Source organism: Osmia lignaria, chromosome 3 (genome assembly GCF_051020975.1).
Source record: "Osmia lignaria lignaria isolate PbOS001 chromosome 3, iyOsmLign1, whole genome shotgun sequence".
NCBI lineage: Eukaryota > Metazoa > Arthropoda > Insecta > Hymenoptera > Megachilidae > Osmia > Osmia lignaria.
In genome coordinates, this window is record NC_135034.1 from 6,612,333 (window position 1) to 6,637,464 (window position 25,132).

The following is a 25,132-nucleotide window of genomic DNA, read 5'->3' on the forward strand; positions in this document are numbered from 1 at the left end:
ATAGGTGTACATTGTACTTCATCATTGTTTTCATGAATTGAAAATAATGAAGGTTCATCATCCTTTGATTCAATGGATAGTTCAGATTTTTGAGAGCTACTTGTCGAAACAAAAAGATTCTCTTTTATTGGTAAATAATGCTGTACTATGTTTTCATTAGAATCGTTTGAAGAAGAATGACTGGATATATTATTGTTTTTCCTGTATCTGAAACGATCTTTTATAAGTATTGGACTGCTTGGTAATTTTTTTTGGTTTGTTTGTTTGTTGTCAAATTTATCATCATATGAAACACTTTCATCCAGTACAACAGGAATACTTGTACCTAGTATCTGACTTATATCAGATGATTCTGTAGAACATCCATATTTTTGTGATGATGTATTGCTAAAATAAAATTTAATATAAACAATATCTGTTTAATAATATAAAAACATTTAAAACAATATTAATACTTTTATGAAACAAAAAGAAAATTAATAAAAAGAAACTTAACAATTAACAGAAGAAAATTAACAAAACAAAACAAAACTTACACATCTGTGTTAGCAGTATCTATATTACTATGACAATCTGACTGAAACAACTGAAATGGAATCTTAAAATTGGCATCTTCACAATACTTTCTTAATTTTAAGTATTCATTCCATAATTCTGTAAATAAAAGAATTTTGAAGATTTCAATTCAACTACAAATTTCATTGAAAATTGTAGCTATAATATAAACTGCTTTATTAAAACTTTGTTTTTATATTGCGTTTAATTAACTGATGATAAATAAAATAAAAAACAATAACTCCAAAACATAATTAACCATAAGAAACAAAATAAATGAAATGCATATTTTGTTAACACAGAAATAATATGTATATGATATGTACTTACTTTTATATTGCTCGAATGTTTTTCCAAGCATTTCAGCAAAATTTTTCGTAGCATTTCGCGCGATTTCATTATCTATAGAACAATCAAGTTGTAGAACATCTGACATAGTCATCAATAAAATAAACGAGGTTAGACGTTTATTTTCTTGAGCAATTTGACACCCCGTCCTTTTTTTGCGTGTACTGTTAATTCGTTGAGTCTTTTTATTGTGTATATTAATACCACACGAGTATATAATGGAACAAAATCAACAAAGCAAACAATTTATTAGTCATTCCCACAACGATGTACTCTTGTTCACTTCATTAAATGATTCTATAGTGCGCTCCCAGTTTCTTTCAAATCGAAGCACAGTTCGCCATATCGTTGTATGCAGCTTGCCGGTATAAAAGCTCACATCCTAACCTCATTTTCATGTACGTGTTCTCTTCTAATTACTTCAATCTGAAATGTTTGTGAAAGTTTCATTAATTTTTACCAATTCTTATTTATACTTCATTAAAAGATTACTGTTTCAGAAGTTTATCTTCAATTTCTTTCAATGCATGGTTGAATATTCGTTTAACATAATTTTGTAAGTACCTAACCAAAAAGTATTTCATTTATGGTATTGTCAATTTTTAAACACGAACCTCTGAATTTGAATTAAAATATATAATTAGATTCTTTCATTCCCGTCCTAAAAGAATCCTACTGTATTTATGTATTTTTGTATCTTTATTATATAGATATTTTTTATGTACATTACATCCCGTAAATACTTCAATAATAAATAAGCATTAACATCTTATATAAAAAAATCTTATGCAACAAATAAATGTTCAGAATGCATTCAAGTTTGAATATTTCCTGAACACATTATTCTTTCATTTTTCTCTTTCACTTTTTGTAGTTATCATAAAATATTTTACTTAACATAAATCATATAATGGTAAATATTTTTAAATGAAGTTTTGCTTGAAATAAAATGAAAATATCCCCCTCATAAAGGAAATATTTGGTTTAAAAATTTTGAGATGCACGTACATTGAACATGTGCCTTTTATGTACGTACAGTTTTAATGTCAAACAAATAAATTCATATCTGAAAATATATTAAAAAAAAAAAAAGAAACTATTAAGATTTTTAAAGCTCTTACTTCATATATCATGTAAATGTGCACTATAAAGAGCATGTTGATATTATTAAAGATACAAGTACTGTATTAAGTAACTGGTCAGGTATCAATAATACATCAATTATATACAAGTATACACCAAATGTGCACTTACAGTTATGAACAGATAGTAGAGTCTATAAACAACTTGGCTGCAGTTGTACTTCCATGCCTAGTTAATTTAAAAAATAGCAATTTAGACCTTTTCCAACTTTATACAGAATAATAGCTTAGAATGCTGTAAAGAGTTATATATATACACAAATCATTATGAGCTGTATGCTGACTGAGAGGAAGTTGAGGGCAGGAAAAGATTCTGTGTTAGGTTGGATGCTGGTTTACCTGGGGGTCGGGTGATAACAGGGGAAGGATTGCAAGTTTCCAAACCATAGCGCGACATGAGCGCTAATAATGCACTGCGAACACCAGCTGTAGCCACTTGGGACCACCTTCCAGAGCTCATTGCATCATCACCAGCATAAACTGCATGCGCATCAAAATTTCCTGACTGAGTTGCATTTGTATCTGTGAAAATGAAATATAAGATAGTACCATATCAGAGATATATAAAATGAAAACAAACAAAGTGAAACTTACCTAAAGATGATGGATTTAATCCAGGAATATGAGAATCTACTAATCCACTTGGTCTTGAATTTGCAGCAAGTCGGAGTTCAGCATGCAATTCCCCTAACAACTGTACTACTTTTGGGTCACTCTGTAATTTAAATAATTGTTTGTACCATTAAACCATGGAAATAGAATAATACTGAAATATAATTTATCATCAGGAAGAAATCAGAATAATGTATAAAACGTTTAAAACAACGTTCTTAAATAGTTTACCTCATTTTCTAATCGGAGTGACATGAGATCTTCAACACGAATTGGTTTTCCCTGATTTAATGTATTTGTAAGAATACTTAATTTTCGAGCAAGGCTATCTTCTGCGCATAATTCTGTTATGTGAGAAGTATTATCTCCTTTGGGCCGTGGTGTAACAGATGGAGGACTAGTATAATAATATGATGGTGATGAGACCATGTAAGGTCTACTAGCATCTCCCTTGGACCGTGGTGTAACAGGTGTAGGACTAGTGTAATAATATGATGGTGATGAGACCATGTAAGGCCTACTTTGGTTAAACATATTATCTCCCGCATAATGAGATTCCGGACCAAGACGATTTGGATGAGAATTGTAACCTGCTTCCATTTTTAAACGTTTGGAAGACCTGAAATCAAGTCAAAAATTTATTTCAAAACTATAAAAATTTCACCAACTTGAGTATTTTAATAAACATAACTGTTCATCAAACTGTTATGTTTAAGATATGTATTAAATTTAAGACATTTTTGTATAAAAAACAGAAGTAAGTAATAGATGTATTTAATGATACATATAAATATTTGATGGCAAAGGTTACATGTTATTATGAAAATTTATAGACTACCATGAACTTGTACAATAGCTTCTGCAATGATTTATGCTATGTTAAAATGAAATTAATGCTTTTTGAAGCTAACAGCATATTAATGATGTTAATGTATTTATGATAGTAGAAGTAATATCAATAAAATAGAGTTTTAGATACAATTTCATATTGATGTCATGAACACAAATGGTAACATTTATTATGACAATAACACTTATCTGATAATCCATAAAAATCATGCAAAGAAATATGGTTTGTAAACGTGCATGTTGAAGAAAGCATAGCTAAGAAATCAATAATTTATATGGATATACATGCAATTTAATAGTCATAGCATATCAATTTTTATTTCTATTTTTAGAAATTTTATTTTTTCACAACTTATGGTATACTTATCATTTATACCTCTATAATTGAATATGACAAAATGATTTTATAAGTGAATCATAAATATTAAGGTCATAATGTAACTGTTGAATCCATTTCATCCTCAACTTTTCTGCACAAAACGATCAAGCCTTTTTATTTTAATTATAAAGCCCAAGCAGATGAATTTGTTATATGATACACAAAACCAAATCTGATATGAATTATTAAACTGGACACCCTGGGTATAAACATATATAAATTTGAACATTTATTACCTATTTATATTCTTTATAAGTGTTATAAAATTTGCCCTTTATCATTCAGCCACAATAACATTACTTCCTGAAACATAATTTTTTTCTTCATTAGATATTTTGCCAATTTGCATTTGTTTATAGTTATTGTTATTTTATGTTTGAAATATCATGTTACTTTCTACAAATTCCACAATGTAGTATATGAACAATTTACAATATAATTAGAGAATTTATTTTATTTATATATATATGTAATAAATCATGTATCCATAACCAAATGAATATTGCTTATAGAAATTGTACAGTAAGATCAGTGGTTATGTATCAAGTACTTTTCTTTATAACATACAATGTATTTTGTATACATTTTCCTTAAATAAATATTATGTACAATATAAATATATTTATTTTTATTAATTACAGATTATTAATATGTACAAATAACAAAAACTGACGAATTTTTAACAACTTGAGTTTAATATGAATTTGATTACACAAATAAAAAAAAAATTTTTAATATGTGCTGTGTAAAACAATTTTTAGATTTTATAAAGCCTAGTGTAATGAAACTTTTAACTATCCTGAAGATTCTGACTTGAATTACAATTTGATTTATTTCTTTTCTAAGTATAAACTTTTTATTATACATTACTTTAGAGAAGCACATATTGTAATTTGTACAAGATTTCAATTAATAAAGATCCTTAAGATAGAACACTGAATGATAAAAGTTATGTAACTCATAATAAAATGTTTATTTAAAAATGAACTACATGAACTTTTCAATCATCTGGTTACTAAACACTGTTCAATATCTACACAAAAAGTTCAAACCACTTGTTTTCTTTTACAGTATCTCTATAACATTAATACGTTACTTATTTTTGTACAATCTATATTGAAGCAACAAATATGTTAAATATCTGTTTGAACTTATCGTGGAATAAGTAGAAAAATAACATGTACTTTCACTTATTTTGAATGAGTACATCATTGTGTACACTGGCATTATCATTCATTCCCAAGGTCCCAGTGTGCTTTGTCAAATACACTTCCTTTGAAAGATCATGATTACTTAGTTCATAAATTAAAATATAGAAACATTGAAAGGGACTAAACAAATTGAATGATAAAATATTTTAATAACATTGGAAATTCATTGTCCATCAAAATATTCGGCAAACTGCCCATGGACATTTAGTAAATATTTTATATTACAATAATTCAATATTATTTTACATTGTAATGATAATACATTAAGTTTATCCAAATTTCAAATTTCATTATAAGAATGGCATTGATATACATGCACATACAATGAAATTATTTAACAAATATCAATAAGTGCCATTCGTATATTGAAACTTATAACTATCTACAATACAGAAGAACAAACTATAACACCGTTGCGGAAATATGATCAATTAAAATATACCTATGCTATAAATGTGAATGTTTAAATAAATCTGAATTAACGTAAATAAAATAAAATATTGACAGGGATGACCGTAATATTAATATTTTGCATTTTACATTCACATTTTAAAATCTTGACTTCTTGCATTCCACGTCTTCGATCTTCCGAACAGCTTCTTCTGACCATCCATGTTTACCTATTTACACTTCAGAGCTTTAAATATAATCATTTGCTCGCATCGTTTTCTCATTCATATTTTTTTTTAATTTTTTTTTTTATCGTTTCATACGGTTGTAAATATTTCAATTTAATAGTTTAATATAAAAATTAACATGTGAAATTTCATTAATTTTGATCTCTTTTTATTTACAATTACGTTATTCTACTACTATATTTTTTTGCATTTTTTTTAACGATTTATTAGTTAAAGGCGAATATTTCATAGATATATATGTTTATATCAGTGATACAATCACGTATATTAATAATCATATGCATATACACGTAAATTATGTAAATGCATATGTATATATTTTTTTTTATGAAAAATTATACAGATGTGCATGTATTTTACATACACAAATATGTCATAATATATGCGTATGTATGTTCATGCACACATTGATTAGCATATATGTACATATTTATTTACGTATTGGTCATAACGATGTTATATGTAAAAAATACTTCGTACTTTTTTTTTTCAAGTTCGTATGATTACTTTCTAAGGCAATCAATTAAACTGAATCACGCATGGATTTCAGTAGAGGATAATACGTTTTCCTTTTACCATAAAAATATCTATATATCTTTTAAATCAAATAATATTCTGATATTACTTTAAAACAAAATACTAATAAGATATTGTGACGAATATGTAGATATTATAAGTTTCTCGGGTTATGTATATATTTTTACTCTCATTTAAAGATATAGCCATACAGCTTAAATATTATATTATATTCTGTCATGACAAAAGTATCGCCATAAATTTTGTATGGTTTCTCTTTTCTCTTGATACGTATATTTAAAAGTAAAATACTAGAACATTTTTCTGTAGTAAACCCATGAAAAGAGAACGATGTTGTGCATTTTCGTGTCTCTATATTCCATTGTTCTGCACTATAGCCATCGTCGTGTTTGAACGACTGTGAATCAAACTAAAATTAACTTATTTTTATCCATTATTGAAAGTCGCATGCAGACGGACGATGAAAATAAGATACTACAACAGTTATGTTTTCATTCTTTAAATAATATCTCTAATAACGCAATTTTGCTAAGAAAATAAATGCCAAGCACAACTGCAGTACACAGCCATCTACGTGTGTAAGCAATTAGTATCTGGTCAGTACTGGATATCGCGTCTCAGTTTGTGCGAATAAGTCTCTCTACGACTACTCACCCCCCGACATCTGTTAGATCTTCAATAGCCTTATGAGGACCTCCTTTATTTGGAAGAGGAAGAAGAGGTATCTTTCCAGCAGAACTTTCTTGTTGTTCTCGTAACTGACGTCTTCGTTTTTTGCTCCAGAGCTCATGACAGTCTTGCCAAGTAGGAAGTTGAGGTGCTGGCATCCTAATTTTTTACGTAATAAAAATTTTATAAGTAAGTAATGGTTAAAATCATCAAAGAAAATTATGAAGAAAAATAGATCCTGTAGTATTAACGTTTCATCTAAAATATTAATTCTACTTTTGTAATTTATTTTAAAGCTATCTTTTAAATAGATGTCCTAATTTTCTTTATTAATAAAAAAAAAACATACTGCTCTGGTTGAACATTTTTTAGCCAAGCACTTTTCAATGCATCAGCAGCGGTTATTCGCTTTTCAGGATCTAATTCCAACATTTTGTCTAAAAGATCCAAAGCCGGTGCTGGCATAAATGAGAAATCTTCTCGTAAACGTCTTCTATGTGATTTTTTTGGTTTCAGTGTATGCCACAATGGTAGTTTTATCACAGAAGGCCAAACAGCAGGAGTCGGTGTACCACAGACTCGAGAAATCATCTCCAACTGCATCATTTCTACGTTCGCCTAATAAAAAATAATGACATGTATGGTAATTATTGTCCTTTGATTATTTTATTTAACCAGTATCGTTTTTATACCTGAAACAGTGGTTTCTTAGAAAATAATTCTCCTAGAATACAACCACAACTCCACACATCTATCGCGGGACCATAACGTTCTTCACCCAACAATAACTCAGGCGGCCTATACCACAAAGTTATTACTTTGTTCGTATAAGGACGTTGTCTATCTTCAGCATTGTAAAGTCTTGCAAGTCCAAAATCGGCTAACTTGACTTCGCCTCTGCAGAAATCATACAATCAGAAATGGAAAATCATTTTTTGTTTCCGGTAGTATATCTTACATACTTGTTATTCATCAGTATGTTAGAACATTTAATATCCCTGTGTAAAAAGTTTTTGCTGTGGCAGTAATTCAATCCGTCTAATAATTGCTTCATAATGCTTGCATTATTCATTTCATTGAAATCCACCATTCCAGATTCTAAAAGACCCATCAAATCGTGATCCATGTATTCGAACACAAGATAAAACGAGCCTTTGTCCTGTGAAAAAAAAAATAGTCTACAATCTAATTCGTATTTAATAATTGTTATTCTTATTTAATCAATTTTAATATACCTTTCTAAAGTCTAAAGCATCCTGTTTATCGGTGACAATTTCTCTCAAATTGACGATATTCTTATGATTAAGTTGACGCAAAATTTTAATTTCGCGTACAGCTGTGATGGGAAACCCTTCTTTTTCGTTTTCTAAACGAACTTTCTTCAATGCGACCAACACACCAGCTCGTTTATCTTGGGCTTTATAAACTTGTCCATAAGTACCCTCCCCAATTTGAGCTATGACTTCAAATACATCCACGCAACGTTCTCCCCAGTCTTTACCACCTGAAGCGGACATAGGAGTGTGACAGTTTCTAGAACCTCTACGTTTCAATATTTTTGGCCTTTTCAATTTTGGTTTCGGTGGAACACGTTCAACTTTCGTACGCGGTGGTGTTGCGTTAGGATCATCCTCTCCGCTTAAATCTTCCGAGCCAGGAACAACTAAATGAATACAATAAATATTATACGAATCATAATAAAACTATACAGATTGATTTAAAATAATAGTAATATCAAATCACCTGGTGGCATAGGGAGATCTTTAATACTTTTCTTCTGCGGTGGTTTTGTGGTTGAAGCAGGAAACTTCAACTGTGCTTTGCTAGGCGGACTTGGTGACCGACTTGGTGGCGAGTCTATACTCTCTAAATCATTTTGATTAATTCCGGGTGGTAATGGCAATCTCGATAAACTTTTTGTTTTAAATGCCACGATAGGAGGTTTAGGAGGATCTACAGACTTTAGAGGAACTAAATTATTAGGAGAATTGAATTTAGACATAGCTGTATTCGGCGCTGGAACTGGTATAGGTATAGGTGGTGGAGGAACAGATAAATTTGGGAGAACAGGTACTGGTACAGGAATAGGCACTGGCATAGATACGTGTGGTAGACCCGCAGTGTTCGCAGGATCAGATTGTGGTAATGGCGGTGCTTGTACATTTGTAGCAGTTGGAAAACTTGGACTGCTTGTTACAGCCACTGCGCAACTAGATGTAATTGTTATAGATGAAGTATATACAATATTTGAAGAATGTTGATTAGCTCCGGCCATCAAGCTTGGTACATTTACAGATTGTACCATTGGTAATGGAGGTGTCTTTCCTGCGATACCATTATCATCTGACATTGGAACTGGAATATCCACAAGATCAACGGACTTTATACTTTCGTTTGGCTTTAATTGCTCTTTGTGATTTAGGTATTTGTCTTTATTGTCAGTTTTTTCAGAAGATGCACTGCCACCGTCTTTCTCATCGGTGCCTTCTATAATTTGAACTTCATCCTGATTAACAGCCTTTTCTTTGGCTGCCCGTAATTTTTTGTATGCTAATTCTCTCATATTTCTATCTTTTACCAGCTCAGCGAATAAACTAGTCTCACTAATTTTTGCCTGTATTTCTAGGTTCCTTGCCGTGATACTTGACGGACTTCTTGCTCGAGGTCTATGGGGAGAAGGAGAAGGTATCCTCGAAGGTCGAGGACTCTTTGATTTGTGTTTTCGCGTTGATTTGTGAGATTTGCTTGGAGAACGGGATTTCTTTGGAGTACGACTTCGTCTTCGTGAACGCGATCTCGAGCGCGATGGCTTTCGCCACCTTCCAGGACTTCGTGACCGCGAACGAGAAAGAGGTAAATGCAATCTGAAAAATAATTTACTTGATTTCTGAAAGCAAATGATTATATATTACACGTATAGTTCACATATAATATATAATACCTGCTACCAGTAGGACTTCTCGTTGATCTTGACTTTCTTTTGTCCCTTCTATCTTTTTCATGATGCCGATGTCGTCGTTCGGACTCTTCCCGCCTTCTACGTTTACTCGACGATGGTGAACTAACAGGTTCTCTACGTCGATGGCTCACAGGACTTGGACTGAACTCCCGCCGTCTTGTAGGGCTAGGACTATGCCTGAGTCTATGCACCATTGGACTTGGACTAAAATCTCTTCTTCTTGTTGGGCTGTGGTCCCTTCTTCTTGATGGTGGACTTGGACTATGAGGTCTCCTTCGACTTGAACCAATCGTGGGCCCTGGACTAATACTACTACGACGGGTATGAATACTAGGACTATGCTTTTGCCTTTCAGGAGTATGTTTCATCGTTGATAAATTTGCTTTATTGCTCTCCGGCGTTGTCGTTCTTGGCGGTAATAAAGGAGTATGTGGAGATTCAGTCGGCCTTGGGGGAAGTGGAGGAGGGGTTACATTTCGGGGTTGCCTTGTTATTTCGAGTTCTACATCGCTCATGCATCTTTGTTCTTGAGGCGTTGCAGGCGATATCGGCGAGGTACTATCTTTTAATGGCAAAGGCGGAGACTCTGACCAGTTTCCGACTGGTTTCTCATGTTCTGGACTAATAATAATTTCATCCGGGATACGATGCGGACTTAAACTATGAGAATGTCTTTTAGACTTTCGTTTTTTCTTTTTTCCAGAACTCGATGAAGGACTAAGACTTCTCTTCTTTTTCTTCTCCCGTTTGTGTTTCTTTTCTTTTCTTCTCGCATATCGTCTAGATTCCTCTTCATAATCAGGCGTTCCACTGTGCAATTGCGAAGGCTGTTGTTCATTTGGTGAATAATGTCTATTAGAATGCCTATGCTGAACAGGTGGAGATGGCGAAAGACTAATAGGGGATGCTCCAAGAGCACGCACCGGACTTCCACCATAATAACGTCTTTGCAAAACTGGCTCAGGTACTTCTCCATCTGTATAGCTATTACCCCTACTATCTTCTGACTGAATTTCTCCTGCTTCTGGTTCAGACAAATCTTCGCTACTCACATCTGAGTATTCAACCAAAGGTTTAACAATGGAAGATGCTACAGTTGGAACATTTTCTATGGATTTATCTCTTGACCTTTTTTTCTTCTTTTTTCCAGAACTTTTACTTTTCCCATGCCTTCTATGCTTCTTATCAAGCCCTTCAAAACTATGACGATTTATATCACTGCTGCTACTACCTCTTCTACGAGAACGAAATCTTCCATTACGTTCTGCTCGTTCAATATCACGGCTGCTAGGCATGTCATCTACTGTAATACATAAACATCAACACAAATATTGTAAGTACTCTGATTTATTACTATATAATTTCTTATAGAAACATTCATTGTAGTGTGTTTTTTTTGTTATGAAAAATTACATACATTTAAATGGAATAGAATGCTTTTTACGTAACATCTTGTTTACAAGCACAATCATTAAAATAGCAATAAAATAAATTTATTAAAACAAACATTTAAATATTATTATAGGTTTAATAAATTAAATATAACACAAAAACGAGTGAAAATTAACATATAACAGAAATCAAAATTCAATGAAATTTTGCTTTATACATATACATATTATATATCATCAACTGTTTGCAATACCTACCTCAATTCCAATAGGAGTAAAAAAATTTTTTAAATATGAATACTTCTATTCTCTTCTATACTTTAATACCGATCGTCATGGATATAGCGCACATATATAATACACGCATGTAGGAAGACACACGGACATGCACATGCATAAATTAGTCGACGTAACAGTATTTTCGACACAACAGAATTTTTTAACAAGTGTACGACATGGTGACTTTCAATAAATTGTCACATTCTCCAAATGAAAACGCAAAATTCATTAAACATATACATATCTACATTTAATTAATTCAAAGAACATTGCGGGGAAAATAATTTTTCATTGAACCTAGCACAGCCGCCATTGTTAACGACTGGGTAGAAAGGGAGTTGCCCAGTTTTCACAAAAGGGAATTAGTTCTTATTTTTATAAACATTATAAATCTATGACGAATATTAGTACTCACGTGCAATATGGATCTTGTGATATCACACTGAATGTTGGGTTTCTTTGCATCGAGCTGATCCAACGTAGCGATGAGTGTAATGGTTACGTTCGTTGTTCAGTAAACAATTTCAACACATATTTCGTAGGCCACGAGTAAAATTTAATAAAAATTAATAGCTATTGTAACAGTTAAATGTTCAGGCAATCATATTTTTATAATTTTAAAAGCCGATGCATCATATCTCATGAATTTTCTTTGGATTGTATTTGGCTTTCTCATAAAGGTAGCTGAAGTAAGTAGAAGCCATTAACCATTAGCACGTCATTATTGTCTGATGTAACAAGCGGTAAGTGCTGCGCTCTACCGGTTAACTGGAAAATATCTAAAACTGCGGAATAATCTTGAATATTATTATACTTGATGCAATTGGTCGATTTAAATTTATTTATTATACTTGGGTATAAATATATAAATACATCTACAGTTGAATACTTATCATTAAATGTAAGAATTATGAGTATAAATGAAATATTATAGTGATAGCATAGAGTGCGCAACAAAACACCTGGCACATAGTCACGAATTCTCATAAGGAGATTTAGTCTATAGTGTGCCTTCTCTATGGTATTAATAAAGGTTTTAAAACTGTATTGTAATTAAACGTAACATAATAATTTTGCTATTATTGAAAAAGTAAAATAAATTATGGGAGAACGTTACAACATTCATAGTCAGCTAGAGCATTTACAGTCAAAATATATAGGCACCGGGCACGCTGACACAACCAAGTTTGAATGGCTTGTGAACCAACATCGTGATTCTTGTAGTTCTTACATGGGACATTATGATTTGCTGAATTTCTTCGCCATCGCAGAAAACGAAGCAAAAGCACGTGTTCGATTTAATCTTATGGAAAAAATGCTTCAGCCCTGTGGTCCACCTCCAGAGAAACCAGAAGACTAAACAGCTTGAACATCTGTTGTGAAACTCATTAGATTTAAAACATTTTACTATTTTTGTATACATTTGATAATTCTTCTTGCTTTTGTGTCACATAGATACTAATTTAATTATATCTTAAAGTTATTTTTACATGTACAAGAAATAGATTAACTAGATTAATGAAACTGATTTTAACCTTTGTACGAATGAATTAAATCACATTTCAATAAGATAAAGTTGAAAAAAAATTAAATAGTTAATACACTGCAATCAAAATGCCAGTTCAGTGTACAACAAATTGTGGAAAAAATGCTATTCTCAAAGTAAATAAAATGATTAATTTATTGTGATATAACATATCACAGAAATACATGAAAAAAAATATGCATTTTCTTACAGAGACCCAAGACTGGACATGCTTTATGTAAAGAATGTTTTTTCTTGGCTTTTGAAAATGAAATTCATAACACTATTGTAGAAGGTAAATTATTTAAACTTGGTGATAAAGTTGCTATTGGAGCATCAGGTGGAAAAGATTCTACAGTACTTGCATATGTGTTGAAAACTTTAAATGAACGTTACAAATATGGAATTGAACTGTTTCTTTTATCCATTGATGAAGGAATTACTGGTATAATAATTAAGAACTATAATACTGAATGTTTTTAAACATCATTTTATAAGAAATCTTTATTATTTTAGGGTATAGGGATGATAGTTTGAAAACTGTTCAACAAAATAAAGATGATTATGGGTTACCATTGAAAATATTATCTTATAAAGAATTATATGGATGGACAATGGATGAAATTGTAGCAGAAGTATGAATATATAAATACCCAATTTTATATTAAAATTATTTACATTTGTTATTTAGCAATGTTTTGAATATAGATTGGAAAAAAGAATAATTGTACATTCTGTGGAGTTTTTCGAAGACAAGCATTGGATAGGGGTGCTGCTTTATTGAATGTAGATTGTATTGCAACAGGACATAATGCAGATGACATAGCAGAAACAGTATTAATGAATATCTTACGTGGTGACATTGCAAGATTACAAAGATGTACTTCAATTATCACAGTAAGATTTTTAAATACATCATTTTTCACTACAAAGAAGAAAGAACCTTATATTTGTTAATAATAAATGTTTTGATTGAAATACAGGCAGGAGCTGATTGCATTAGACGATGCAAACCATTGAAATATGCTTATGAAAAAGAGATAGTAATGTATGCATATTTTAAACATTTGGTGTATTTTTCAACAGAATGTGTATTTGCACCAAATGCATACAGAGGACATGCAAGAACATTTCTTAAGGACCTAGAAAAAATTAGACCTTCCGCTATATTGGATATAATTCATTCTGGTAGCTAAAGTTGTAATTATTTTGTTTAAGCATAAAAGTATTTGTTTAGCATTCAATATATGTTTTTACAGGAGAAACATTACAAATTAAAGATACTGTTAAAATGCCCGAGCGACGAAATTGTTCTCGTTGTGGATTTATTTCAAGCCAGGAAATATGTAAAGCTTGTATCATGTTGGAAGGTTTGAACAGAGGATTACCAAAACTCGGTATTGGAAAATCTACTAAAGTAAAACGAATAATGGATTCAAATGTAAATAAAGATCAGGGAGGTAGTAAAGTTAAAAATGATGATAAAAGTAGATTAAAAAATATAGATTTCTGACGTTTTTTTATATATGTACTATTAAATTTAAATATATGATGCTGTGACGTTCAGGATCGTACTTTTCATTGTACTAATAATAATCTGGTAATTAATTATTTTAAATACTAATTGGGAATTGTTAATTCTATAATAGATAATTTTAGATCGAAACTAATTTTAACCACTTTGAATAACTATTTTATTATTCAAAAGTAAAAATTCGTAGTTTTAAATTACAGCATTTTGTTAATTTTTATTCATTCATTAGAGCATTGTTCTGTATGAGGTAATAAATCATTCTTTTGAAACTATTTTATAGGATGTTAGACGATATATGCTGCAGCTTTTTGTGTAATTGGTACCCTACAAACAGGGCAATCATTGAGAATATCATCAGAACAATCTTCGCATAAGCAAACATGTCCACAGGGAAGAAGAATAATTTCACGTGGATTAGTGCGACAAACAACGCACAACTGATCTTCTCTAAGATCCGTGTCTCTTACTCTTTGCCGTCTTTCTTTTCGAGATGCAGCAAGAGATTGTCTCAGTTCTTCTGCTATTCTCTGTTCTGATCTATCCTTCCAATAACGTCGAAAGACTATTCCACCAATTAACAATCCAATTGCACCAAACATTATACACAGCATTCTACAGCATAAAAAGGTATTTTAAAAACCTGTTTGTATATTATTCAAAATATAAAACTCACCTGTATGTTCGTTTACGATCATCCAATTTGCGAATCAGAGAACTAATTGACATGCTTGTTAAGTAAAAAGGTGTGCCATTTAATGGAGGTTGTAATACTAGTGTTTTAGACTTCACTCTTGTTAATTCACCTATACCTGTCATAACTGCACCTTCCCTAAGCAACTCTTCGGTAGATTGCAAACCACGTTGCCTTACTCCTAAGAAACATCTGTATTGTAAAGCAACGCATTGATAAAATAGTATGGAACAATCATTTTATACCTGTGAAAAAGCCCCATAAATGATCTGCAAATGATGGTACACTTGGTTCAAAAGTATCAGATACCACATCCAAATCTAAGATATCTGCTGCCAATGGTTCTATTATCTCTATAGAATGAGCACCTCTTTGTAAAGCAAAGGGTACTGTATTATATACTTTATGAACAGTTCGCTCCTGATCTGACCTAGGTATTAATAAATCTGAATATTATTTGTTCTAACTTCGTTCAGAGTTAAAAAAGATGTAATTGTACCAAAAACCAGCAGTAGTTCTAGCCACAACATGTTCTTTAATCTTCAGTTTCTGTACAACACCTGTTAATTTTTTGTTATTGATGCTATTTAATGGTTTTCCTAAGGGTTTTACAATACCCCTAATAGCAATGTAGCCTATTTTATTATCGGGACTTTTATCAACAAGCTCTCCCAATTGCGGACCAACTTCGTGAAATTCGGCATCCTGCAGAGAAACTGAAGGTTTGGAAGTATTTTTTAAACATTACACATATCGTTATAAATTTAGCATGCAACGTTGCAATGGTATTAAGGTTAGGTATCAAATAAACAGAACACTAGCTTAATATATTTAGTTAATGAACATTTATTTACCTTTACTGCAGCAATTGCATTTTTACAGTGAAAATATTGTTTCATGCAGACACCAAAAATGATACTGTCAATGCCTAAGGCTATAATTTCGCCTAAATAATCCATGACTAGGTTATATTTTTAAAACTCTAAGTTAAGTTATTGTCCATTGTTAATATTTGTAATGACTGTTATGTAATCCATTTATTTTCATTTTAACAGAATATTCAAAAACTTAATACATGGGATTTTTATGAAGATTAAAAAGTGAATTACACATACAGTTCCTAACTGATGTAAGAGGCAATTGCATATTATTTGCTATATTTGCATGCATATCATCTCTTCAATGATGGTGATTGGCTGTCCCATTTCGACCAATCAGAATCACTGTTATCGGTGAAGTGCGCAGGTCTGACTTATTACGTCACTTTCTCCCGCAACTTCGTCGTGAATGTACGCATTTATAACAAAGTGAGATTAAATTGTATTAAAATATTATATTAAACTGTGTATTAGATACCAGAAGTACGCAGAACAAAAGAAGTTGAAGAGAAGACTGGTTTCATCATTTCTGACATCAATTCCACATTGCCTTCAGAAATGCGTGAGGGAAAGTTTGTTAGTTTTTTCGCGAATTCAGATTGAGGTTGAAACAGCGTCATCTTAATTATTTCCCTTTTATATCGGTAATTTCTGAAATATTATTGAATTTTCTTATGTTTTTGGTACTTTTTCCCATAACTTATTGTTTTAAATTGTGAAAATTGAACGCATTGAACGCATGCGTACCGGTTAGCGATTAATATGCTATGTATGTACATGTCGCGATCGTCATGCTCCCATCTCGCTCAGCGCATGCGCAATAGCACCGAACGTACCAACCGGTCTCTGCCGGGAAGGAAGGTCGCGTCATTCTCTTCGCGAACCTCGGAGATGTAAGACGTGTTTAGAGCGTGATCCGTATTAGTTCATAGGTACACGTAGTTCACCTATTAAAATATTTTTCATAAATTATATTAATATTAATAATAATTTTATTGTTATTGACTAAATTTTATTTAAATAAATTTGTATCTCTTATTTGTTACAGGTATTTTATTGGTATTGAAAAGGACGCTACGCAATACGACGCCATGACACTTAACATTCGTTTGAAATACAATTTCGTAAAGAATTCGTAACGTTTTTATCCATTATAATCAATTATTAACATTTATTATTATTTTTTTTTTTATTGAGTCGTTAATTGTAAGCATTCTTGATAATTAATTGGTACCAAGGTCAAGGAAAAGATTAGAGAAATTTTTCTTTTAAACAAATAATTTCGTGTAGTAATTTAATACATTGTATTATAATTGTATTATAATAAACAGCTTTCGGTGCAAGTTTAAATTAAAATAGAATCATGGTATTAAATCTCATGTTGTTTAAGCATGGTTAATTATTGGACTTTGCTTATTGTAAAGAATTAGATAATTTTTAAATTACGCCGTAATAAATAGAATTTCCAACAATTTGTAGTATGCTTACAATCTTAACAACAGAAATCCTCTGCTTTAATACAATACTCTATTATCTTTATTACAAAATGATTTTCTATCGATGAAAAAATTCCTTGAAATAATTATCAACAATTATTTAAAACATTTAATTTCAATCTAGGATCAATATTCAGCTTTAAAAACATTTGTACTCGTCGAATATATTTCATGAACATAGATATTTTCATTTACAAGCCATTAATAACAGTATTTCCGTTATGAACGCTTAATAGGAAGAATGTTGTTTTGTATATTTCCACCCAGCCCATCCCTGTTTACTAAGTTTTTCTTTCAGGAATTGTTGTGGCCGCGCGCAATGCGGTCGGTAGAGTCAGTGTTTGTACGAATATTACTTCCAATGTTTTGATTTTTGCAAGGGCGAACTGGCCCAGAATAGAGTTGCGTTTGTATGATTAGGAATCACGCGAAAGTAGAGTCAGTGTTTGCTGCGGATTATAAAATATTCTTTAGAGCATCGCGGCTCTGCTTTTTCCTTTTTCATCGTGAAAGTAGAGTCATTACAATTGTTCGCCGGAAATTATTCACGGTCGCGTTACTTTATATCTTTATTTTTTTTTCTTTTTTTTTTCTTTAATTGCTCGATATATTCGGGATTAGAGTCAAAGCACCACTGAAGAGAAGTTTTGGGCGTTGCTCCATAAGGAAAGAGTGTAAGTATCTTATTACTTTATTTAATTAATTTTAATTGAAATAGAATAATTTACAATTTCAATACTTGATAATTGAGAGTTCTTAATTGCTATTGATAATATTTGATAAAATTAAATTTCATATATAATTTTATTAGAATAAAAATTGATAATTTGCAAAATTAACCGTAATTCTTTTTTACAGATGAATTTTTTGATTGCCGAGTTCCTGGATATCCTGATGATGGCTTTCTTCACGACTTCCGTCTTGGTACGTCACTTAATTGCTTTTTATTAAAATAGAATCATTTACAATTTCAACCCTTGATAATTGAGATTTCTTTTTAATTGCTAATATTTTATAAAATTCAATTGCATATATAATTTTATTAGAATAAAAATTGATCATTTTCAAAATTAACCGTAATTCTTCTTTTTTTTTGTTACAGATGAATTTCTTCACGACTTCAGTATTCCCCTGCAAGGCAGCCTCCTACCTGGTGTTGTCCATCCTCCTACTTGACTGTCGGAAGAAGAGTATATCTGCGAACGGTGAGTCGCATGTTTTATGGTTCCTCTGGTGCCCAATCATGTCGTAGGACGAATGGTCCGAATCGACACGGGCTACTAGTTGTATACGTGCTTGGCAAGCATAGTGACCATGGGTATGATTATACATACCCATGAGTAGTAACATTTTTATTGTTTCATTTCATTTAGTTAGGCTAGGTCTTCTTGTACTCCGCGTTTTAATATCATTTCAATTCCACATATTCTAATAGATATTTTTGAAATATATGAATGCTCTTAAATATTCTTAACTGTGGAATTAGAATATTTTAATACCGAAACAATTTTATTTAGTTTGTCTGTAATAGAGAAGTCAAATACTATCTGACTTAATTATTGCAATGGTTCAAAGCAATACAATATTGATAGTATTATGTAATCTGTAATGATGCTATTACATTGATTTAATTACATTTTGTACACTATAAATTCAAATATGATTTGAGAATTTTTTAAAATTTCATTCATTCAATAACGAAGTATAACTTATTTACACGTTCATGAAAAAATGAACAATTTATGTGCAAGAAGACAATTCGTGACGGGTAGATTTCCAACTCAGAGTGATCTATTTCAACACATTTTGCGTATTCTTGAAAATTTACTCTGAGGAGGGAGTCACCCGAGGATGTTTTATTAATTTTCACAACAAATTCTTGTTTCATTGCAAAGAATTCTTAATTAAAGACATTAAATTCTTTTTTATTAAAATTTTGCATTTCTTAAATTAGTGTTGCGAAAAATTTCCAGCGCGAGAGTAAATATGACGATGCACTGACTAGTATTCGGTGGGAATCCTTTTGGTTTTTAAACTCAATCCTTCTTATTATTTAATTAATCAAATTAGTTACAAGGATTCCGCGGCATAAGACCGTGAACACCATCTCTGGGAGATATACCCATGCATTACTAGGCCTTTGCAGGCGCAGCTTTAGAATACGGAACATATGAAAATATGTTACCATATTCTAAACTGTAGTCCTTTTGTCTATACTATGGGCGTCCGTCAATCTGACACCGTTGGATGCAACGTGTTGGACGGGCGGGTAGCGCTCTTAGCGAAGGGGTGCACTCTGTCCTGGCGTTACGACGTCCAGGCGGGGTGGGTGGTATGTAGCGTCTGGCGTAAGTCTAGGGGGCGTGAGACCCTTCGTTGCCAGCTGATATTAGCAGTGCACCATGTTTGCGTCATAGTTGCTCTATTTTGCTTTTCAATATTTGTTCTTAAAGCTTTATATTTACAAAGTCGAGTCATTTTTATTAAAATAGTGAAATATTAGCCCGTTAGATGTTTATGTACTAATCATGTTTGTAGATCAGGATTTTCAGATTTAACCCCTTCCGTGTTTATTGCCAAAGCCCATTCACGTGCCCAGGTGCTACTTGGATGGGTAGAGGCAATGGGCACGATGACCTAGTTCATAAGAATAATAATTAATAAGCGGCTGGCATTGTGTTAGTATATCGTGCACGACGTAATCTCCACATATGGTGTGTGTGTTTTAGGCTGTGGGATTGCGTCGGTTTAATAACTTTTTCATTTACTTTTAATTTGAAATAATATTTTATTCAACAAGATGTACGATGAACGTATAAACCAAATACTATTGTTATCATTACTATTACCATGATTATTACCATTACTATGAAATATTCAATATTAAAGTAGTTAATTAAATTTTGTAATTATCATTATACGCAATGATTGCTAGCCTTGCCAGACGATTTCAGTGAAAAATGGTACGTACCGTAGAGTGTGATGTGAGATGAAACTCGGGTGACGGAGGCGTCCCGGGACGTTCTCCCTAGTTTAGGCTCTTGCGCCCGGGTGGAGTGTATGGAGGTCGTGGAATGAATTTTTGTGAGAATGTGATTTTGCCTTTTTTAAATATAGCGTTAGGTAGGTAGGTAGTATACTTTCTGGTGTGTGTGATAGATTATAAGTAGGTAGGGCCGGGGCAGGTTGTCACAGTCTCTTGGTCGGGTAGGCGCGATTTCGCGTGATCAACCTGTACCTGGAATATATTTGAAGAATTGACGATACAATCGACGAACGGAGTATGCCGTTCGCTTTCGATTCTGTCTGTACAATTTTTCAAATTTTTGGCGACTTCATAAGTCGTCATACGCGATCGCAATGGCACGAAACGCACAAGTTCTGCTCGAGCACGACATGTGTGCACGAACAACGACTTATATAAAGTCCTTTTTCGTCCACGTGTCAATTAGAGTTTCGCGATTTTTCTTTTTTGTTGATTGTTTTTTTTTTGTTTTGCGAATTTGCAAGTCTCGAGCTTTAGATATAAGTTTCAGGTGGGTGGACCGCCCGAAGAAAGAAAAGGCTATATGCCGAAGCGCCCCGACAAACTGTCTTTCAAGAGGGGAACTACTAATGATTTTGCATCCTTTTGCAAAAAAGGATGGGAAATCATTATCGTTACTACTTTGTCACTGTGCTTGCCTGTAGTTGTAGTTTTGTAATTTCAGGACAAGAGGGGGCCCGTGACCCCCATGATTTTGGGCAAATCGCGTTTTCAATTTAGTGTTGCGAATATTGACCACGGTTCAATTTAGTGTTGCGAATGAATATCGATCACGGTTCAATTTAATGTTGCGTATGCATGATTTTCGCGATTTTCATTTAGTGTTGCGAACTTTAAATATCGCGTTTCTTTCTTGCAGTGCTTTAAAATAGAATTTAACTTTTCAATGTTGATTGCTTTAAGATTTTTGAGAGTTTTGCTTTTTAATGTTCATTGCTTCAGTGTTGCGAGTAAAAGATTCACGGTTTGAGAATCCCCTTTTTTTGCATTTCAATTGCAAGTCTCTTAAAGATAGCGTTGCGAATGACATTAGCGCGATTGTTTCCCAGTGTTGCGACTTATAAATACGCGATTGCTTTGCATTAGTTTATAGAGTTCCTTGCTAATTAGTGTTGCGGTAATGAATATTCGCGTTTTGCATTAGTGTTGCGATATATGATGAAATGCCCAAAAACGATCCAGTGGATTTGCCATGGTCCATAAGGCAGCTATGGACCAGCTGCCGTGATACAGCCTTGGATTGGCTATACCCCTTTTTTAGATTAGTGTTGCGTCTTACAAAATTCGGTACATTTGAATATTGTTGCGTTACAGTTCGCGTTTTCTCTTTTTTTCTTTTTTTCAGCTTAGCGTTGCGTATAATGAAGCAGCCTTCACGCGTATGCTTTTGTACATATTATATAATTAATGAAATTAGTGTTGCGAGTAAAAAATTCACGGTTTGAGAATCCCCTTTTCTGCATTTTAATTGCATATCTGTTAAAGATAGTGTTGCGAATGACATTAGCGCGATTGTTTCCCAGTGTTGCGACTTATAAATATGCGATTGCTTTACATTAGTTTATAGAGTTCCCTGCTAATTAGTGTTGCGGTAATGAATATTCGCGTTTTGCATTAGAAATGCCCCAAAACGACCCAGTGGAGTTGCCATGGTCCATAAGGTAGCTATGGACCAGCTGCCGTGGTACAGCCTTGGATTGGCTGTACCCCTTTTTTAGATTAGTGTTGCGTCTTATAAAATTCGGTAGATTTGAGTAGTGTTGCGTTACAGTTCGCGTTTTCTCTTTTTTTCTTTTTTTCAGCTTAGTGTTGCGTATAATGGAGCAGCCTTCACGCGTACGCTTTTGTATATATTATATAATTAATGAAATTAGTGTTGCGACTGAATTCGCGATTGTTATTAAATTAGTGGAAGTAACTATGACTCACATTCGGTGGGAATCCATTACTAGTCAAGGATTCCGCGGCCTAAGACCGTGAACACCATCTCTGGGAGATATACCCATGCATTACTAGGCCTTTGCAGGCGCAGTTTTAGAATACGGAACATATGAAAATATGTTACTATATTCTAAACTGCAGTCCTTTTGTCTATACTATGGGCGTCCGTCAATCTGACACCGTTGGATGCAACGTGTTGGACGGGCGGGTAGCGCTCTTAGCGAAGGGGTGCACTCTGTCCTGGCGTTACGACGTCCAGGCGGGGTGGATGGTATGTAGCGTCTGGCGTAAGTCTAGGGGGCGTGAGACCCTTCGTTGCCAGCCGATGTTTTGTCATAGTTCAGAATGTTTGCAATTTTAAAATTAGTGTTGCGTGTGATTTCGGTTTGTTTTATAGGGTTTGCTTAGGGATTGCTCTTATGGGCAGTCAAACTTTTCTTTTCAGGTTCCCCTATACCCTTCCTCCCACTGCCACGCCCCCATTCTTTTTTTTCCCTTTTTTTAATTTTGAAAATTTTAAGCATTCGGTTATTGGAAATACTGTTAAATAATATATGAATTTAATGTTTTCAGAATATTATTAAATACGATAAAGTTTTAAATAGAACTATATTCAAAGTTTTATTTAAAATGGAAATTCATTTTATTTTGTGATTGGTGATAAATTATTTCAAGGAATATTTGTTCATTTGAAATAGCTTATTAGATTTTAATTCTGCTTTATTTAAACAAAAGTGGATGGTTGTTGTTGAAGTTGTGTAGCTTTGATTTTTGGTCGCGATGTTTCGTTTCAAGCTTACGGAGAAGCTAATTAAATTACTTTTATAAATTTTCAAATTCTTTTCCTGAAAAGCAAAGTCCACTCGTGATTTTCTTTTCAGTTTTTCCATTTACAATAAATTTGCATTGAAACGTGTATTGAATAATATAATGCAATAAAGTCAAGTAGAATCATGGTTGTACTTACGTATATTGCAGTAAAAGACAGTTGTTTCAATTAAAATTTTATATATTATTGGAAATCACTTACTTAATAACAATTTTTTTTTATAAATCTTTGTCTGCTTTTATTTTGGTTCTGAAATTCGTTTTTAATTCATATTTTGTGTCTAATTGATGTTTTCTTATTTGGAAATGACTCGTTAACCGTTACTTTGATTTTTGTGAAATTTTATTGTTACTAATGTATCTTCTTTTCAGGTATTACATTTTTTTCTCTTTGTATGAATTCGATTAATGAGTTTCTGTTGCAGAGAAATATCTTTATAGGACGTGTGAATTAATAATATAGGATAATAGAATGGAAGAAATGTAATATAAAATCTAGCATCTATAAATGGAATTCAATCTATTCAATTAAGTACAACAAGGTGAAAATGATTGAAAAGGGAAAGTGATTGTTATGAGTGGTAATATCTGAACCGTATTATTTTCGAAAATTGTATTTAATCATTTTCTGTTTATTTCAAGCAGGTTGTAAATTTGTGATTAGGGCTACATGAGCCTCATTATTATCTTAATTTATGTTTAATCCTTTTCAGTTTGTTTCAAGAAGTATTTTGGTGAGGACAACAAAATCAACAAATTCATTGTACTTATTTATGTATATCCCTTTAAATTTTTATGTAGACTATATATGACGTTATAATGACTTTATGGTGATTAAGATGTAATCGTCAAACACTATTAGGAAGTGTTAGATTTAAGCGAATTTTTAACACTAAACGTATCATGACCGGTTGTAAACTTTTGATTAGAAAATTTGCATAAAATGTTATCGCTTTTTCACATTTGTCTTCATGACTTTTTCTATTAAATATATACAATTAATTTTACATCATTTATTTATATTTTTATTTGTTGCAGTACAAATAGGTATATATTAAATCTCGGTACATTTAGTGTTAATATAATTACGAGCGCTCGTTTAGGTAGGCATTCTTAATAATATAAGTATGTAGGACAAATATGCAGTTGCATATTTATTAATTACAGATCTGTAATCAAAATCAAAGTTAAGAAATGTTGCGATAGGAATATAAAGCAAAAATATACGTAGATATATGTATAGATAAGTAGATAGGTAGGTAGTAAATAAAAATAATGCTCCTTTTGTTGTTCGTTTGCACAACAGTCAAAAACGTTTTGCAAATGTGCATCAAGAGGATGATATTGAATGAAAATAAAAATTTGCATAAATGGAGGGTGGATGGGATGAGGTAGGGCGGGTCTCCACCCGCAGCAACCTCCCCGTGGTGAGACCTGGGCAATCGTTATTATTTGATGACTAATTAATAACTGTATCATTATTTCTATGGTACATTTATTAATTATGCAGCAAATAATACGAGCGAATTGGCTGCGAAGTTTATGTTTTTTTTTTGCTATTTAATCTCTATTATTTTTTTTCAGGAACTATGCCATTGAGATTGTGAAGTGTACCACATTGCAA

At 32.2% G+C, this 25,132-nt stretch overlaps 4 protein-coding genes and 1 long non-coding RNA gene across 13 annotated transcripts; 3 read left to right on the forward strand and 2 right to left on the reverse strand.

The window, feature by feature from the left end:
• Nucleotides 1-536: 536 nt before the first annotated feature.
• On the reverse strand, nt 537-12,318 carry Cdk12 (Cyclin-dependent kinase 12). 9 transcript variants are annotated; one of them, XM_076693423.1, is made up of 14 exons: nt 11,985-12,318; nt 9,882-11,202; nt 8,684-9,804; nt 8,176-8,603; nt 7,903-8,099; nt 7,633-7,837; nt 7,290-7,558; nt 6,926-7,099; nt 2,889-3,276; nt 2,640-2,760; nt 2,385-2,567; nt 2,158-2,214; nt 886-1,329; nt 537-654 (listed from the first exon to the last, which is right to left on the reverse strand). In XM_076693423.1, the coding sequence occupies exons 2-12, from the start codon at nt 11,192-11,194 to the stop codon at nt 2,180-2,182; spliced, it is 4,434 nt and encodes a 1,477-aa protein (XP_076549538.1). In that variant the 5' UTR covers nt 11,195-11,202; nt 11,985-12,318; the 3' UTR covers nt 537-654; nt 886-1,329; nt 2,158-2,179. The 9 variants fall into 9 exon arrangements, with proteins under 9 accessions (XP_076549538.1, XP_076549539.1, XP_076549537.1 ...); XM_076693424.1 differs by lacking the exon at nt 2,158-2,214; XM_076693422.1 differs by having other exon boundaries at nt 2,158-2,567.
• A 206-nt stretch (nt 12,319-12,524) lies between these two features.
• Sf3b5 (splicing factor 3B subunit 5) lies at nt 12,525-13,061 on the forward strand. The gene has a single exon (XM_034326766.2). It carries the CDS (start codon nt 12,672-12,674, stop codon nt 12,927-12,929), a length of 258 nt encoding a protein of 85 aa, XP_034182657.1. The 5' UTR covers nt 12,525-12,671; the 3' UTR covers nt 12,930-13,061.
• Ctu1 (Cytosolic thiouridylase subunit 1) lies at nt 13,031-15,750 on the forward strand. The gene is made up of 7 exons (XM_034326764.2): nt 13,031-13,231; nt 13,308-13,539; nt 13,611-13,729; nt 13,803-13,991; nt 14,078-14,282; nt 14,354-14,694; nt 14,909-15,750. Exons 1-6 carry the CDS (start codon nt 13,184-13,186, stop codon nt 14,605-14,607), a joined length of 1,047 nt encoding a protein of 348 aa, XP_034182655.1. The 5' UTR covers nt 13,031-13,183; the 3' UTR covers nt 14,608-14,694; nt 14,909-15,750.
• Mul1 (mitochondrial E3 ubiquitin protein ligase 1) lies at nt 14,786-16,476 on the reverse strand. The gene is made up of 5 exons (XM_034326765.2): nt 16,174-16,476; nt 15,819-16,024; nt 15,565-15,749; nt 15,302-15,500; nt 14,786-15,240 (listed from the first exon to the last, which is right to left on the reverse strand). The coding sequence occupies exons 1-5, from the start codon at nt 16,276-16,278 to the stop codon at nt 14,913-14,915; spliced, it is 1,023 nt and encodes a 340-aa protein (XP_034182656.1). The 5' UTR covers nt 16,279-16,476; the 3' UTR covers nt 14,786-14,912.
• Nucleotides 16,477-17,869: 1,393 nt separating this feature from the next.
• Nucleotides 17,870-19,225, forward strand: LOC143308254 (uncharacterized). The gene is made up of 3 exons (XR_013065249.1): nt 17,870-18,367; nt 18,552-18,617; nt 18,796-19,225. It is a non-coding gene; the product is annotated as an uncharacterized LOC143308254 (long non-coding RNA).
• The last annotated feature ends 5,907 nt before the right edge of the window (nt 19,226-25,132 follow it).

Excerpts from the sequence above, each read along its gene's own strand:
- Cdk12 (XM_076693422.1), bottom strand. The coding sequence starts at position 11,194 with ATGCCTAGCAGCCGTGATATTGAACGAGCAGAACGTAATGGAAGATTT. Across the intron at positions 7,838-7,902 it reads AACATACTGATGAATAACAA|AGGCGAAGTCAAGTTAGCCG; the intron begins GTATGTAAGATA and ends TGATTTCTGCAG. Across the intron at positions 7,100-7,289 it reads AAAAATGTTCAACCAGAGCA|GATGCCAGCACCTCAACTTC; the intron begins GTATGTTTTTTT and ends GTAAAAAATTAG.
- Sf3b5 (XM_034326766.2), top strand. The coding sequence starts at position 12,672 with ATGGGAGAACGTTACAACATTCATAGTCAGCTAGAGCATTTACAGTCA.
- Ctu1 (XM_034326764.2), top strand. The coding sequence starts at position 13,184 with ATGCCAGTTCAGTGTACAACAAATTGTGGAAAAAATGCTATTCTCAAA. Across the intron at positions 13,730-13,802 it reads TGGATGAAATTGTAGCAGAA|ATTGGAAAAAAGAATAATTG; the intron begins GTATGAATATAT and ends TTTTGAATATAG. Across the intron at positions 13,992-14,077 it reads GATGTACTTCAATTATCACA|GCAGGAGCTGATTGCATTAG; the intron begins GTAAGATTTTTA and ends ATTGAAATACAG.
- Mul1 (XM_034326765.2), bottom strand. The coding sequence starts at position 16,278 with ATGGATTATTTAGGCGAAATTATAGCCTTAGGCATTGACAGTATCATT. Across the intron at positions 16,025-16,173 it reads ATGCAATTGCTGCAGTAAAG|GATGCCGAATTTCACGAAGT; the intron begins GTAAATAAATGT and ends GTTTCTCTGCAG. Across the intron at positions 15,241-15,301 it reads GATCGTAAACGAACATACAG|AATGCTGTGTATAATGTTTG; the intron begins GTGAGTTTTATA and ends TTTATGCTGTAG.